The sequence below is a fragment of the Momordica charantia genome, assembly GCF_013281855.1.
Source record: "Momordica charantia cultivar OHB3-1 chromosome 8 unlocalized genomic scaffold, Mcharantia_2.0 BLBB01000008.1, whole genome shotgun sequence".
In the NCBI taxonomy this organism is placed as follows: Eukaryota; Viridiplantae; Streptophyta; class Magnoliopsida; order Cucurbitales; family Cucurbitaceae; genus Momordica; species Momordica charantia.
Genome location: NW_028275166.1, coordinates 7677562 through 7693772, shown reverse-complemented (window position 1 = coordinate 7693772; position 16211 = coordinate 7677562). Strand labels below are relative to the sequence as shown.

General features: G+C 35.1%; 2 protein-coding genes and 1 long non-coding RNA gene across 4 annotated transcripts; 2 read left to right on the top strand and 1 right to left on the bottom strand.

Annotated features, from left to right (window-relative positions):
* Window positions 1–5: 5 nt before the first annotated feature.
* LOC148209455 (uncharacterized) lies at window positions 6–1832 on the top strand. The gene is made up of 2 exons (XR_015792848.1): window positions 6–1075; window positions 1459–1832. It is a non-coding gene; the product is annotated as an uncharacterized LOC148209455 (long non-coding RNA).
* A 3801-nt stretch (window positions 1833–5633) lies between these two features.
* On the top strand, window positions 5634–8233 carry LOC111020939 (uncharacterized). 2 transcript variants are annotated; one of them, XM_022297738.2, is made up of 4 exons: window positions 5634–5931; window positions 6016–6220; window positions 7190–7304; window positions 7972–8233. In XM_022297738.2, exons 1-4 carry the CDS (start codon window positions 5827–5829, stop codon window positions 8012–8014), a joined length of 468 nt encoding a protein of 155 aa, XP_022153430.1. In that variant the 5' UTR covers window positions 5634–5826; the 3' UTR covers window positions 8015–8233. The 2 variants fall into 2 exon arrangements, with proteins under 2 accessions (XP_022153430.1, XP_022153429.1); XM_022297737.2 differs by having other exon boundaries at window positions 5635–5931; window positions 7986–8233.
* Window positions 8234–10481: 2248 nt separating this feature from the next.
* LOC111020931 (ATPase 9, plasma membrane-type) lies at window positions 10482–15625 on the bottom strand. The gene is made up of 14 exons (XM_022297727.2): window positions 15273–15625; window positions 14702–14821; window positions 14509–14607; window positions 14274–14411; window positions 13861–14175; window positions 13441–13767; window positions 13235–13354; window positions 12990–13112; window positions 12810–12914; window positions 12400–12709; window positions 11768–12282; window positions 11493–11666; window positions 11034–11398; window positions 10482–10914 (listed from the first exon to the last, which is right to left on the bottom strand). The coding sequence occupies exons 1-14, from the start codon at window positions 15318–15320 to the stop codon at window positions 10818–10820; spliced, it is 2856 nt and encodes a 951-aa protein (XP_022153419.1). The 5' UTR covers window positions 15321–15625; the 3' UTR covers window positions 10482–10817.
* Window positions 15626–16211: the final 586 nt, after the last annotated feature.

The following is a 16211-nucleotide window of genomic DNA, read 5'->3' as shown; positions in this document are numbered from 1 at the left end:
AACACTGAAAGACTTATAATTTTTTAAATTATTAATTAGAGCAAGACTAATTCATTCTAATCTTGAAAATTTTGAGAGGCTAAGGATCTCTAGACACCAAAATATTAGTGGTATATCTAGTCCATGTATAGAAGTTTTACGTTTCATAGACTGACATCCATAAGTAATCATCAAGGATACATAAGTTCAAAGTTAAACATTACAGAAAACTTTTAAGACAGTAAAAAACTGTTATGGTCAACACAGTTGTTGGTAGCTGCTAGTTACTGCAATTCAAAAAGAAGAATTCAGCTCCTGGATGGTTATGGAATCATGGAGACTGAAATGGAGGTGTGAAGGGTATTTCAGGTGGAAGCGGCACCAAGGGCTCATTCAAACCAGTATCTGGTGCTGGTGGTGCAGACACAAAGGGAAATGGTTCCTGTGGAGTATCTGGAACTTCAGGAACCAGGGGAGGTGGAAGAAAGGTAACAGGTGGCTGTGGAATTGTGAAAGGTAGTGGCTCGGTTGGGATTGATACCAGTGGTGGAGGAAATATAGGGATGAACGGCGGTTCGTCAGGTGTGAGTTCAGGAGGCGGCAGATCAGGCACCGGCGGAGGTAGTGAAAATTCTGGCAGAGGTGGTGGGAACATTACTAAAGGTGTTGGTGTAGAAGGAATCAAAGGTGTGGGAGTGGGAGTTGATAATAGTGGTGGTGGTGAAGGAACCAGAGGTGGCGGAAACCATGTCGAAGGCGTTGGAGTAGATAATAGCGGTGGTGGTGAAGGAACCAAAGGTGGTGGAACCATTTCTAAAGGTGTAGGAGAAGATAGTAGTGGTGGTGGTGGTGAAGGAACCAAGGGCGGCGGGGTAGATGAAGGAGGTGGAGATGGAGTTTCAGGTGAAGCCAGAGGCGGTGGCGGTGTCGCGAGAAGGGGAGGTGGAGAAGGAACTAATGGGGCTGGCTGATAAACTGGAACCAAGGGGGCTGGCTGATAAACTGGAGGAGGAAGAGGAGCTTGTGAGGGTCCCAAAAATGGGTTATCTGGTGAAGGGGCGGTTGCAAAAGGCCACTGCCCACAGGCTCCAAACAGGTATTGGTAAAAAGGGTCACAGTAAAATCTTCTTCTACTACTGCTTCTCCTTTCTCTGCTTCTGCTTCTACTTCTGCTTCTCTTTTCTTCATCTTTCCACCATTTTCTTACATGTTGATTTTGCTCATGTTCAATATCTGCTTCTGCAAGTACTTGGGTGATCAGGAGCAGAGCTAAAACTGATGCTATCACTATGTTTTGCTTCATTTCCCTTCTGATTCTCATTGTGTCCTAATCTTGTATGCATTTTGATGGTGTTATTTGTGTGTTTATATAAAAGGGCAATGCATAGACTGATTTGTTTTGACCTTGCCTTGAAGTTTGCAATGACAATGTTGATTTCTATACCATTTATGCGTGACTCCATGAGTTTCAAAGTGCAGAAGTCATATAGCTGGAAGGTTTTGAATGCTCTGCACAGTGTGAATTAACACACCACTCAAAGTCAATGCTGCGATAAGAATGGGAAGCAAGGACCAGCTACCTTCAAATTTGGGACTCCCAATGCCAATTTATGCAAGTAGTCTATAAATTCCCCTCTCTTTTTTAGTAGTTGAAAGTTGCAAGGAAAGCTTCTCTCTGAGTAGTTGGAACTTAAAAGTTGCAAGAAAAACTCCTCTCTCAAAAAATACTTGGCTCTTTAGGAGCTATTTGGTTGGGGGGTTTTCTGGATATGGACAAATAAAGTCTTTGTTTGTTACACAGATTTGAAAATTTTTCTTGAGAATAGTTTATTTTCAGGCATCCTTTATTTCCATGGGCAAGGATTTTCTCTTGGATTTGTTATGGATTTTGTGTCAGATTCTTATCTCTCTTCTTTTCAATAAATTATTTTTTTAATGTGACTATTTACTTTATTTATTGGAATTAATTAGTTAAAATATTTAAATTAAGTTTATAATTAATAAAACAACATTAAAACTTTATCAACAATGTACTAAATTTATTATTCTATTGTAATAAATTAATTTATTAAAGTGTATAATTTTTTATAAAAAATGTAATTAATTGATGCAATTAAGATGAAAATGATTAATTTTGTTAAATACGTGATAATTATTAAGATGGATTACTAAATTAAAACCAATGACTTAAATTTAGAAACCTACCAGAATGAGAGTCTGATTGGCACATCAGGGAGAAGAAAAGGTAAGAGAGAGGGGGAGAATAGGGGAAGATAGAGAAAAAAGAAGAAAAAATGAAAAAAAATGAAACATAATTAAAATTAAATTCATAAATGCCACGTTGGCATTCCCTTACTAACACTGAGGGAATGTTAACACCAGGGACATTTTTAGAATCATTTTTTAAAGGTCAGGGAATAAAACGTCATTTTTTGAAAATCATGGATTTAGGACAAAAAGTGTATTTTACCCTATGAAATAATTTAATTATATTATTTATTTTTTTAATTAAATTTGATTTGTTATTAATCAATATTTATAATGACATAAAATACATATTTATAGAGTAATCACACAAAATAAATTATATATAATTTATTTTTAGGCAATTTAATCTCAATCATCTTAATCCCAACGTATATACAACCATGCAAACATAATTATCTTTCTTTTCCAGATATTTTATTCTCAGACATCTTAATCCCAAACATTTTAATCTTAGACATCTTTTTTTATCTAACCGTCATTAAATATTTGATAATTAAGAGAAACAAATGTAAAACAAAGACTTTTTATAAACATTAACGAGTTGTCAATCTTTTAAAAGTGACACTATTTTAGGGTTAGTAGTTGAGAGTAGAAAGGAATTTTCTTTGTAGGTTCTAGATATCTGCTGACTTGGACTATGACATCTGACCAGCCGAAAAAGGAAAATAAGGGTAAAGTCTTCTCCTTCATTTAATTTAGTGATAACTGTAATGTATTCAATATATAAGATTTATGTTGTAAAATGCTAAATCACAAGAAAATGAGGGGCAAATTTATTATCACCTACTGTTATGTTATTTGAGAAATTATTTGTTTGAACTACATTATATTTCTTCATTGATCAAGGTTGATGATGATAATGATTATATAATCCTTCATCGTTACTTTAGTTGTTTTTAAAGATTTTGTTAACCAATATCTATGTTACCTGTACTTCTCTTCATGTGTTACAATTTAGTTTTTTAGATTAAAGTTTGTTATGATTTAGGTTATAAATTCTATCGTATGTAATAATTTAGTTCATATTGGGAAAAATTCCATTAAGGTATAATGAGGTCTCTCCATCGGTGAATTGAAATTAAAAATTGAAACTTGATGTTCTAACAAAATCTTTCACTATAAGGACAAGATCTTTACAAATTTTAAATTGTAAAAATTAAATCATTATCTATAAAAATTTAAGATTAAATCGTTATTTTTATGAAAGTACGAAGACTAAAGGTATGTTTCAACCCAAATATCTCTAACGAAAGACTAAGTTTATGAGTTTGAAAGAAAGAAACTTGATCAAACAAAAATCTACCAAACCGATTAGAATCAATTAAACTAAAAAAGGGTTAAATAGAATCAAATCAATCAAAATATTATCGAAATTATGGATTATAATCAATTAAACTGATCAAATCAAACTTGGATGGTGAAGCTTTTCAATTTGATTTGTTTTTAATATTGCAATGTGCAAGTGGATTATGCACTTGGATTAAGTGAATTGGATGGAAACAATAATAATAGTAATAATAATAAAAAGAATGTAATAAAAAAACCATTATTTTTATTGTTTGTGTTTTATTTGACTTATTGGTGAGGGGCTGTCTTGAATGAAGTGCCATTTTCTTTCTCAAAGATGGCTTTCAATGATATTTATTACCATGTTTACCAAGAATCTTTATTTGCAATTCTTTTGTCAATACTTTTAAGCCTTTTGTTGTTTTTTTTTTCTTTATTAGAATCTTAATTTGTTTTTTTAGAAAAGTAGAATCTTTATTTGTTGTTATCATTCGTTTTTATTTTATTGGATAAAATACACTTTTAGTTTGATGATAACTCTATATTTTAAGAAATAACAGTTTAGTCCCACCTTAGAAAATAGTTGTAAATAGTCCCTTAACAAAATTTATCGTTAGTGAGGTTTGGTATTTTAACCTTTAGTTATTGTATTGAAAAAACAACCGAAGATTGGGGATTTAAAAGACAAAATTGGACGATTAATTCAAAGGAGAAACCCTAGAAAATGGCGACAGATAAAACTTGAAAATCTCCCTCTCCCTCTGCAAATAACTCCATGGCCGCCTGGCTCTGCAGCAATGGCGCCAAGGCCAAGGCAAAGGCCAATCTCGTCCGAATCGTCCATCCCGGCGGCCACGTGGAGGTCCACGACGGCCCCGTCCGGGCGGCGGAGATTATGCTCCGGAACCCCAAATTCTGCGTCACTCACTCCCAAGCATCTCGCCAGCCATGGGCGATTGTCTCGCCGGACACGACGCTCATGGTCGGCCGCAAATACTACCTCTTCCCGGAAAGTTCCGTCGTCGGAAAACTCCAGAAGAGACCGGCAACGGCGAAGGAAAACGGAGACTCGGATTGTGCTTGTTCCAGCGGCGGGAAAGAAAACGAGAGCACGGAAATTAGTTGCAGAGGATCGGAGGGGATTGGGAAGAAGGTGAAGAGAGGGGTGTTTTTGGAAAATGGGAATATTAAAGGGTCTCCCAACAAACAATTTGGATCTCATGATCATTGGGAACCAAGTTTGAACAGCATCACCGAAGAAGTTTCTTAATTCATATATTTAGGACAATTCTGCCCACTACTGAATCATTGGCGGTTCATTATTTTATTATAAAAAAAGTTTCTACTTTTATATTTTTCTCCCTTTAGTTATCAAATATTAAATATATTTATTTTGATTGGTTAAGAATCAAGTATCTTTGGTATAAGAATTTATGTGGTATGGTCCTGACCTCATGGTTAGAACACGTTTTAAAAGTATTTTCAAAATCTAAACTAAAATTTGAAAATTAAAAAAAATAGTTCACAATGTGTGTCATTACATGGCAATGGAGATTTTTGTATCTCAAATTCGTTTATCAAAGGCTGAAGAATTGGTAGTTCAAGAGCCAACTAAGTTAATTAGGGTGGATTTGATTACCTATGAAAGATAGTGATGTTTCTAAAGAATAAATTATAGTGGGACTTTTCTTAGTTGAACTTATATATAGAAGTAGGAATTCGAACATTCAATCTTTTAATCGATTCATGATAGATGATAGTAAAGTCCCAAATTCCGAGCGTGGTTGGATAATAATTATTGCCACTAAATCTTTTGAAGGGTAGCCCAAATTTTTACTGTGTATAAAAGTTTGTATTAATATTTTATAAATAAGGACTAAAATGATCGATGTATAGATCAAAATAGATGATTTGAGAGTACACGGATTAAAATGAACAATTTTTCAGCCGTGCGGTGATTTTTACAATCTTTTATTTTCAAATTTAATAAGAGGGGTAGCATTGAAAACAAGTTTTAATAAAAGGGCATATGGATAAATTTCAAGCTCCAGAGTATCAAAATCCGCAGTAATGGAGAGAGAGAGGAGTGGATTTATTCCACAGTGGTTGCTGTTGGCAGAGGCGAGATTGATTGATTCGCTTGAGAGAGACTTCTTTTTTTTCTCTCTAATTTATCTCTTGTTTGTTCTTCCTACGATTAAAATGCTTCTGCCCTGTGATTACGAATCTTCCATTTGCTGATTCCCCATTCAAATCGATGTAAGAGAGATCGCAAGAATCGAGGAACAGTAGATGGAGCAGACTCCTCCGTACCCTCGACGATTAAATGTCAATCTCAAAAATCTTCCTCCAATTAATCCCCGCACTGGAAATGGAAATCATCACTTCTCGATTCCGGTAAAGTTCGGTTGATTTCCTGCTTCTGTATTCGATTCTCTTTAAAATTCGAGACGAATTTGATGTTGGTTTCAACTTTTTCAGGCCAAGTTTGAGAAATCCAGATATATTAGGCGCGTACCTCACTTTACGCCGCCGAATCACCGGCCGGAAATGAAGCCGGACACCGCTGGAGCTCTGAATACGAAGACGATTCCAGAGGCTTCGTCGGATTCTTTCGTCGCGAAGAACGAGAACAGCCGGGAAATAGCTTCCACTTGCAGTTGCGGACATCGCTCAGCCAAAGAAGGTATCGGTTCAAACCTAGTTCTTCAACGTGATTGCTGTTTGCTATTTGAGGAAGATTACTGTGATGTTTCATCACTTTCTTTGAATTTTCTTCTGTGCTTTTCTTTTCATTGAATTGCCAAAGCAGTTGATACTTCACCCACCACTTGCATTCCATTGGGAGCAATTTCGCCCCCAAGCCCTCCCACTTAGTCATTTAGCATTCGTCCAGAAAATCTGAAGTGCAATTGTAAACAAAAGAGGAAAATATGGTTTTAGTAAGCATTTGGTTTCCAACATTTCCAAAACAGAACTCTGGTTAATTTCCCTGACGTGTTTAGAAAATTATCATTACTTTCCTCTCTTTCCATTTTGTTCTCCCACTGTTCATTTTTTTTTTCCTTTGCCCTGTTTTTCTTTCGATTCTCCTAAGGATGACTTGTTTGCTAAAATAGGTTAAGTTTTACGTGAATATTGATTCCAACCCACACAAATACATTATGCTTTATAAATTATTCGATCATAACTTTTCAGTAGTATAGAAAATTTTGAGAATATTTTCCGAAACCCCTAAACATCAGTGGAGTGGGTCATGAGTTGGTCTTCATACCCCTTTATTCAAAAAGAAAAAATAAAATAAAAACTCATTAAGAGAAGGAAAACGACTTCTACAACTTGTTGTTCTAAAAATTGAGAAGTAGTTTTTGCAACTCAACTAGCAAACAGCACATAAGCTCTTGCACTTTTATGGCTTCCTTGATCTTTGTTAAAGTATTTCTATTTTTGTTTTGATACTTTTTTTTCTTGTAACTTTCTGCCTTACCTATCAAAGCTGGAGTATATTACCCTTTCAATCCTGCTGCTTATTCTTATTCCCATAAGCATTTATTACTATTCGTTTCTGAAAAGCACTGTAAATCCTCCAGAATTTTCCATTTCGTATTATCCATGTATGCTTTAATGCTATAGCTTCAAATTTCCATTTTATTAGGTACTTTAGAAAAGAGAGCGGCAAAGTCCCTTCTGTTTGAGGTCTGCACTGCAAATTACTGGAAACCTCCTCTGTTTGAATGCTGCGAGGAAGAAGGGCCAAGCCATGCAAAAAAGTAAGTTCAATCACCATAATCAAAATGAGTACGCACACTAGTTATAAAGCAGGGTGGCCCTAAAATTTTTTTAGGGAGTGCAAAATTTTACATTTTTACTTTAATATATTTATATATAATCATTAAATTCTGAAATTTTCGGGGGTAAATTAGAGAGAAAATTTAATCTTTACATTTTTATATAATTTTAGATGGACCAAGAGGGGACAATCATCTTCCCTCCTTCCTTCTTTACTTCGCTCCTGCTAAGTTGAAACACTTTTAGTTGAGTACATGGTGTTTGATGAAAATTGAACTTTTCAATGCTTGATATTTCTTTTCTAGAGTACTTAAACAAAAGCTGTAGTTATTATTCTGCTTTCACTCTAGTGGATTACTGGTTAAAACTCGGAAAATTGGCCTTCTAACAATTACTTTTTGAAGCTTTTATAATGTTTCTGCCTTTTATATTCTTCAAAATGGGAATAACTAGATCAGATGTCACCATGGATGTTTGTGAGAAGGTGAAGGCTTCCCAGTAGAAGATAGCTGTTCAAGTTTATTTTCAGCCTTTTAACTCTGAGAAATTTCCTCAGCATATGCCAAAAATCCTAAGCAAAGAAACGATTAGTTGATTTTACAAAGTAGGATTATAAAATAGAAGTTGTTTATCTAAGTGGGATTATAGTTTATTTTGTGCAGGTTTAGGTTCAAGGTTATTGTGGAGATGAAGGGAGCTTGTGATGCAGTTTTAGAATGCTATGGAAATTCTCAGGCAAGAAAGAAAGTAGCAGCACAGAATGCTGCAGAAGGAGCATTATGGTGTTTAAAGCATTTGGGATATTCTCATCTCTAAATATGTTAAAAATGATTAATATAATATTATGTATATATTAGTGACATTTTATTGATATTTTTTATATTTTGTCGATTTTTCTATTTACTTTTTAGATATCGAACTCATTGATACATGAAATGTAGATAGAATACTATATTAATGTCATAATCCTAACCAGGTGTTAGAGGATTATAAATCATTACAAAAAGTATTGGAGATCAAATATATTTTAACTTAATATTACTAATTTTTGTTTATTTGTCGATTTAAATATTTCTTATGAATTTTTAATTTTATTTTTATAACCTTTCTACAAATATTTATTTTTATTGACATTATTTCCATAAAATTAACACTCCGGCACATTTTAAACATTGTTTACCTCTCTTTTCTCAATCTTGGAATAATTCATCTCCCTTTTTTATCTCTATTTTTAAAATTTTTTTACATGAAAATATTTACTAAAATTTATAAAGTATCAACAGCATTTAGTTTTTTTCTTCAAATATAGCATTTAAAAAAATAGAGATCTAATTTTAAAATGACAACTTTACTCAAATGATATACTGATAATATTTGATATACTATAGTAAAAATTTGTTCAATATTTAAAAAAATTTTAAAAAATAGGTGACATATTTTAAAATACATAAAATGTTGAGATATCCAATGATGAATTAAATTTACCCAACTCATGAGTTTAAGTTTTTGTGTTGAGTGTGGTTTATTTATCCTTAATATGGTATCATCGAGAGGTCCTATAAATGAATTAAATTTACCAACTCATTTAAGCATTTGGGTTGAGTGGTGATTTACTCATCTTTAAAATGGTATCAAAGCAGGAGGTCTTGTGTGTTCGAGCCCCTACGTTGTTGCGTTGTCGTTTCCTCCCCATTTATTATAATTTCTACTCGTAGGCTTGGAATGTTACATTGTTGAGATATTTATTCAAGCTTATGGGTTGAGGAGTGATTTATTCATCCTTAAAATAAAATATTTTTACTAATTTTTTTTTTTTTTTGCTTTAAACTGCATCTCTCTCTCCCTAAAAAAACAATAATAATAATAAAATAAAAAACTTGACCCAGCCCGAAACCGACTTCACCCGAACTGCAACCGATCTGAATGAAACCGAAAATTTTCTGGTTGATTCGGTTTTATCTGAAATCGACCCGACCCGATAAAATTACACTCCTCATTAATATAAATGAAATGGAGATCTAATTATTTTATTATTTTATTTTGCTATTAACAAGTCGTGACATTTTCTGAAATGCCATGGAAATGATCTCAGTCACATCTAATTTTTTCTGGCACTTCATGCTTCCATTAACATTTTAACATTTTTTTTTTCAAACAAAAGGACTCGACTGAAATGATCTTGAAAAAGAAAAAAAGTATATAATGAACGAAAATAGAATTTAAAAGATAGAAATAATATTATTCAAATCTTTTTCTGGTCAAAATGTCACGAAATCTTCTATTAATATTGATATGATATTTACAATGTGATTTTAAATTTTTAACGATGAAGTTAAATGTATAGAGACAAAGTATAAAAGAGAATTTAATAAAACTTTTGTATTGCACAAATGAAAAAAATGTATTTCTTAGAACTTAATTTAGATAGATTGCTAATCAAGTGAACATAAATTGGGATAGAGATCAAATCTTGATTGAAGTGCTTCGAAGAATTCTATATTTGTGTGTCATGAAAGTCGAATAAGAATATAACTCAAGTCATGAACTCACGTCATTTAAGTTGGAGATAATTAACAATTGAATTATCTTATTGAATAATTATGGCATGATATTTAACTTTTTATTTAATATTTTGTTCATATGACTTCTAAAGCAAGATTGTCAAGTTTTTTATTGATAAGTTTAAAAACAAATTATATAATTTTTATTAGACATTTTATTGATATTATAATTTTTACCCTACAAACTAAGGGTTCGTTGGTAACTTTTTTTTCTTTTATTTTTTATGTTTCATTTCTGGTTGCCTAAAATTTAAATAAGTATTTATATATTTTCATGTTCAAAAAATATTTATTATGTTTATGAGTCATAATGTACAAAATAATAGTTTTATTTATGTTTTAAAAAAAACTAAAATAAGAAATAAGAAATAAGAAATTAGATTTTATTTATTTTAAAAATATACAGAATTTTAAAAATGTTTTTAAATTAACGAAAACGATAAACATAGAACTATGGACCCTATTCAATTCTTGAGGTTAATTTGTAATAATTCACTCTCTCCTTCTCAATTTTATATACTTTTTTAAACATTTTAATTTTTGGCATTTTACGAGTCGAGCAGTAATAATAAATGAAAGAATGTAATAACCGTTGGAGAAGTGAAAAAAGAAGCTACTTCTTTTTATTACTTATTAATAGGAAAATAAACAAAAAAAAATGGAATAATAGGACCCGATCCACTTCCCACGTGTCGGGTTTATACACCAACATAGGATTGCAACTCTCACAATCACACGTGTCGGTGACTTATTGCCATCACCTAAATAATAATTTCCTACTGCAAAACTCAACAACAGAACACAGCCTAGATAAACAACACTATTAAAATAAATAAAAATTTCTTTTTCTTCTTCTTTCTGATTTCTGTGTCCCGTTGCTATCTCCGGCGGCCGGCTAACTTCCGGCGCCTGAAAATTTATGTGTCTCTGTCCTCAAACAGTGTAGTGTTGTTGGATTGTTTCAATGTCCAATCCCTTCAGTTTCACCACCGATTCAACATGCCCCTTCAGAGTGTGTAGCTCCCTCAACCTTCAACAACAACGCCCATCATTCAATAAATCATCACCGGATCCAAAAGCTTCTGATACGAGATTAAATCACGATATTCGAAAGTTTAAGTTTATGGGTTATGATGGAGAATTTGGTACCTTGCAACCTCAGCGCGCTTCTTGGCTTGCTCAGCGATCTCAGACAGCTCCCTGTAGTTGTTTTTGTCATGGAAGAGCTCGGATGTTTCAGGAGGCTGTAGGCCGTGAAGAGTGCGTTGAGCTGCAGCCCATTGAGCTTCCCTCTCGCCAATGCCATAATCCTTCTTTGTTGTGAAAGCAGTCTTGTTTTGGACAATGTTATCCCAAGCCTTGCCGCTCAATGCGTATCGAGTGGCGAACTTGAGAATATCAAGAGGGATGTAGAAGATTATGCTGTAGAGCCAGATCACTCCTGCCCATCCCCATCCAATTCCCTTCATTCCTGCAAACTCCCAGTGCGCATACACAGCAATGAGTGTGGCCACCTACACAGAAATCAATTGGTTAAATCACCACGGAATCAAAATGATCTTGCAGAGGTTCAAACACAGAACCAGTGGCTTGTCTCTTAGTTCTTACCAGCTGTGCTACGAAGAAAGCGAACACGAGGAGTAGACCAGGGCGTTCGACAAACGACCAGCTTCGGGATCTTGTGACGAAGATGAGTGCCTGACTGACAGTGCTGACTTGAAGATAGACAGCTGCTGTGAGCTCTCCACCATGTTCTCTGATTGATCGTACACCAAATTTGTCCTGCCACAAAGAATGGATACAGAACAAGAATGAGCAAATGCAGAAGTTTTAAGCATTTTCTAGCGCTTTGAAGAGGGGGAGAGTGGTAGCAATTTTCTTACCGAAAAGAAATCGGTAGCATTAGCAACCCAGAAGAAAACAACAGTCATGACTGCTAAGTAGGAGCCCAAGACAACGCCAGTGGCAAAAATCTCCCGGAGCTTCCACGAGTCAGGAAGAGGGGAAGGTTTCACTCTGTCTTTAGAGATGGTCATGATGGTGCCATCATTGAGAATGGCTATGATCAAAACCATGAAAGGTGAGAAGTCGAACTTCCAAATGAGAGCTAGAAGCATAAAACCCAAGACGATACGGATGGTAATGGAAACGGCGTAGATGGTGTAGTTCTTCATTCTCTGGAAAATGGCTCTGCTTGTTAAAACGGCGCTCACGATCACGCTAAGCCCTGGCTCTGTCAAGACTATATCGGAAGCACCTCTTGCAGCATCAGTTGCATCAGCAACTGCAATTCCTATGTCTGCCTTCTTCAAAGCTGGGGCATCATTCACACCATCTCCTGTCATACCACAAATATGCTTCCTATCTTGAAGCCTCTTCACAATTTCATATTTGTGCTCTGCATTTAACAACATCAGCAGTGGCACAAGCATAAGTTGATGGGTAATGGAAAATTTAATTATGAATTCAAATTCTTAAGATTATAAAAAGTTTAGGGTCTAGTCATTCAGCTCACCGGGGAAGACTCCTGCAAATCCATCAGCCTTCTCAATAAGCTCATCAATAGGTAAGGAAGCAATTGACTCGTCCTTGCTTTGTCCAAGAAGTGAGGAAGATGGGTACATGTTTGTGCCCATTCCAAGCCTACGGCCAGTTTCCTTCCCAATCGCCAGTTGGTCACCAGTGATCATCTTAACATTGACACCAAGATGAAGAGCCCTTCGAATTGTCTCTGCACTGTCATGCCTTGGAGGATCAAAGAGAGGCAAGAGACCAACAAATTGCCATGGTCCTCCTGGACTTTCTTTGGTCTTCTCTGGAACCGCCTGTGGCAAAGAGATTTCCCCATAATCAGGCTCATTAGATGTCTTTTGTTTGGCCATCTGAATACAATCATGAGATTTTTAGGACAAAGTAAATAGTTACCTGTCTGCAAACAGCAAGAGAACGAAGACCGCGATCGGCGAATTTGTCAATGATAGAATGAGCCTTCTTCTTTACATCTTCACGGAGGTCGCAAAGCTCGATAATCTGTCCAAATTTTGAATGTGTAAATATGAAGTACAGCTAGGGAAAAAAATGTGTAAGCTTGACTAATTTTATAACCTGCTCTGGTGCTCCTTTGCTAACTCGATGCCAGTTTCCATCATTGTCAATATATGTAATAGCTGTACGCTTGTCTACTGGGTTAAAGGGCAAGAAATGAACCTCTTTTATGCCATCCCTGGCCTGTGAAGTAATCATAGAAAAGGTTAACACATCAGAATGTCATCTATGAATTATTTGCTGTAGAATTCAGGAACTAAATGATTCACATTACAAAAATGGGTAAAGGGAAGCTAAAATAATACCTCCTTAGGATCACCAAGCATCCCAACGATGCAAGCATCAATAGCATCTTGATTTTCAACCCTGGAAGCTCTAGCTCCAAGCAAAACCACAGTATCTTTGTCCACATCTCTAACAAACACCTGCAATTTAGTATACAATTGCCGTGAGACTGACTTGATACTCACTGATATCTTTTATAAATTGTTTATGAATGTTAATTAGTGACCTCAATCATGGATTTGTCTACGGTAAGCTTGTTGAGAGTTAGAGTTCCAGTCTTATCACTGCAGAGTACATCCATGCCAGCCATCTCTTCAATGGCTGTCATTCTCTTTGTAATAGCACCCTGCTGGGATAACCTATGAGAACCAATAGCCATCGTGACCGACAACACTGTTGGCATGGCAATTGGAATCCCCCCAATGAGAAGCACCAAGAGATTGTTAATCCCATCTCTATATCTACGATGTTGAATCGGATACATCACTACTAACTCTATCACCATCCCCAGAGCGATCGAACAAATGCAGAAGTTTCCGATGGCAGTCAACACCTGGATGAATAGACCATAAGAAACATAATCATCACTTCAAGCTTCCATTTCTCAACTTGTAATAGATGCTGCTATTCAATTGAAGCTAAATACCTTTTGGAAGTGCCCCACTTGATTTGTGCTATCAACCAAGTGAGCAGCCTTTCCAAAGAAGGTGTGAACACCAGTCGCGATAACAACAGCCTCGATCTCACCTTGCTTGACAGTGGAACCAGAAAACACTTCATCACCAGCATTTTTTGTAACTGGCAAAGACTCACCAGTAAGAGCAGACTGATCAATCTTGAGCGGATCGCCATCCAACAGACGAGCATCTGCTGGAACAATATCACCCAACTTAATACTGATAACATCTCCCGGAACTAAGATTGCAGCCTCTTCCTCACACCATCTCCCATCACGAAGGACCTACCATAAACAAAGGCAAATCTCCATCATTAGAAAGCTACTCATATTACAAAAACAAACATGTAGTTTCCTCTCGATCATGATGAGCCAATTTATACCTTTGTTTTTGGTGCAAGTCCTGCCATAAGTGCAGCTGCAGCATTGCCTGCATTGTTTTCCTCTATAAAGCTGATTGTAGAATTGATGAAAAGCAACGCAGTAATACCCACAAAATCTTGCCAATCCGGTGGTTGCCCCTGTGCATTTAATCCATTGAGAAACACGAGTGTTTCAGCAAGAGCTTTGGTTTTCATTTTTTTCTTCTTTGAAAATAGAGGGAAAGAGAGATGTTACCCCTCCATTGGCAAGAGCTATGGCCATGATAGCTGCTGCTTCCATAACCCACGAAAGTGGATTCCACATAAAGCCCAGAAACTTGAGAAATTTACTTTCCTGTTTGTGAAGAGTTTAAAATGTAAGTTTCATTTTCTTCTAATTGAAGGTAAAAGTGGAGAAAATTGTGTGTTTTCTAATTCGTTTAAGTGACCTTTTTCTCTTCCAGCTTATTTGGGCCAAAGAGTTGGAGCCTCTTGCGCCCCTCCTCCGAGGACAAACCTTCTCGGGAACATTTCAGTTGTTCAAACACTTCCTGAACTGGTATGCGCTCCTGTTCACAGCCATAAAATAAATCAGATGAAAATAACTTCACAATTCTCGTTAATTCAAAGGATTTTCTTCTTCTGAATTATTGCAAACAATGTTAAAATATTGAGGACAAAGCATTTTAAAACGTACAAATAGTTTTTGGAGAAAAACAAAAAAACTATATTGAACCCACTTTAGAGAAATGATCACATAATAATTTATAATTCTTTAGTGCACGAATTCGATATTGTATACTTAAAAATTATTGAATAGTATCCAATAGTTAATACATTGCATCAATAATCTATCAAATAGTAATCTATTAAACATGATCCTGTAGTTTGAATCAACAAAACAGCTTTTGAATAAAAATTAATTTCGGACATCGTAAACGAAACAGGAACAGAAATTGGAATCTCCAGAGTTTGCAGAGCAGTTAAAGAATAAAAGAAGGAGAAAGGAGAACGACTTACAAGATCGATGTTCTCATTCTTGATTTCTTCCAAGCTAATGTCGGTCATTTTGAATACTATACAGAACGGATCGGAAGATGAAAAATATGTACTAGATTATACAAAAAAAGAAAAAAAGAAAAAAAAGGCAAAAAGATTGGTGATGTCGTAATTTTCAGTTTCCCATATGAGAGTGAAGCAAGCGTCTCCGGGTTCCTTCCAACGGTGGGTGGGGGAAATGGGAAAATATTTTTGGATTTTCTTTGTTATGATTGAGAGTGTGGAGAGTGTGGAGTTTTATAGGGAAGATTTTGGGGAAACGAACGAAGGAGCGCGACTTTTGATTCTTCTTCCTCTACTCCCGCTCTTCTGGTTAACAACCACTGGCCCACTCTTCTTCCCCGAAAAACAATTTTATTTTTTCATTTTTTCATTTTTTTTTTCTCTCGTTTTTTTTTTATTTTATGGTTTGTTAAATTACTAATTTAGTCAAGAAAATTTTGGATCCATTAGAATTTTTAATTGTTTCCTTTTGTCTTGGTTTTGGTCGGGTTGAATTACAAGTGGAGTGCTCTGAATTTTTAGGGGTAATTTTGTACTTTATTTGTAGAAGGGCTATCAATTACATTACATACTGTATTACATACTTCATCGCATACAATTTTCTATTTATTTCGTTAGATTTCTAAACAAAACTCCCTCCACAAAAGTGCTCAATCTGTCATTGAGTTAACTTAGTTGAATGTAAGATCGACTCTATGACGATCGATACAGATATAAATGACAAAAATCATGTACTAATTACTTATCACACATAGTCTAGACATATATCGATATATGTCAGGTAATGAGACAAACCCTAGTTCAACATTAGCTTGAATTTGATAGAAGAAGGCAAGTGGTGCATTATTCACAAATTCTAAGAATACATTTTGATCTTGTTTATTATTCTCATGTCAC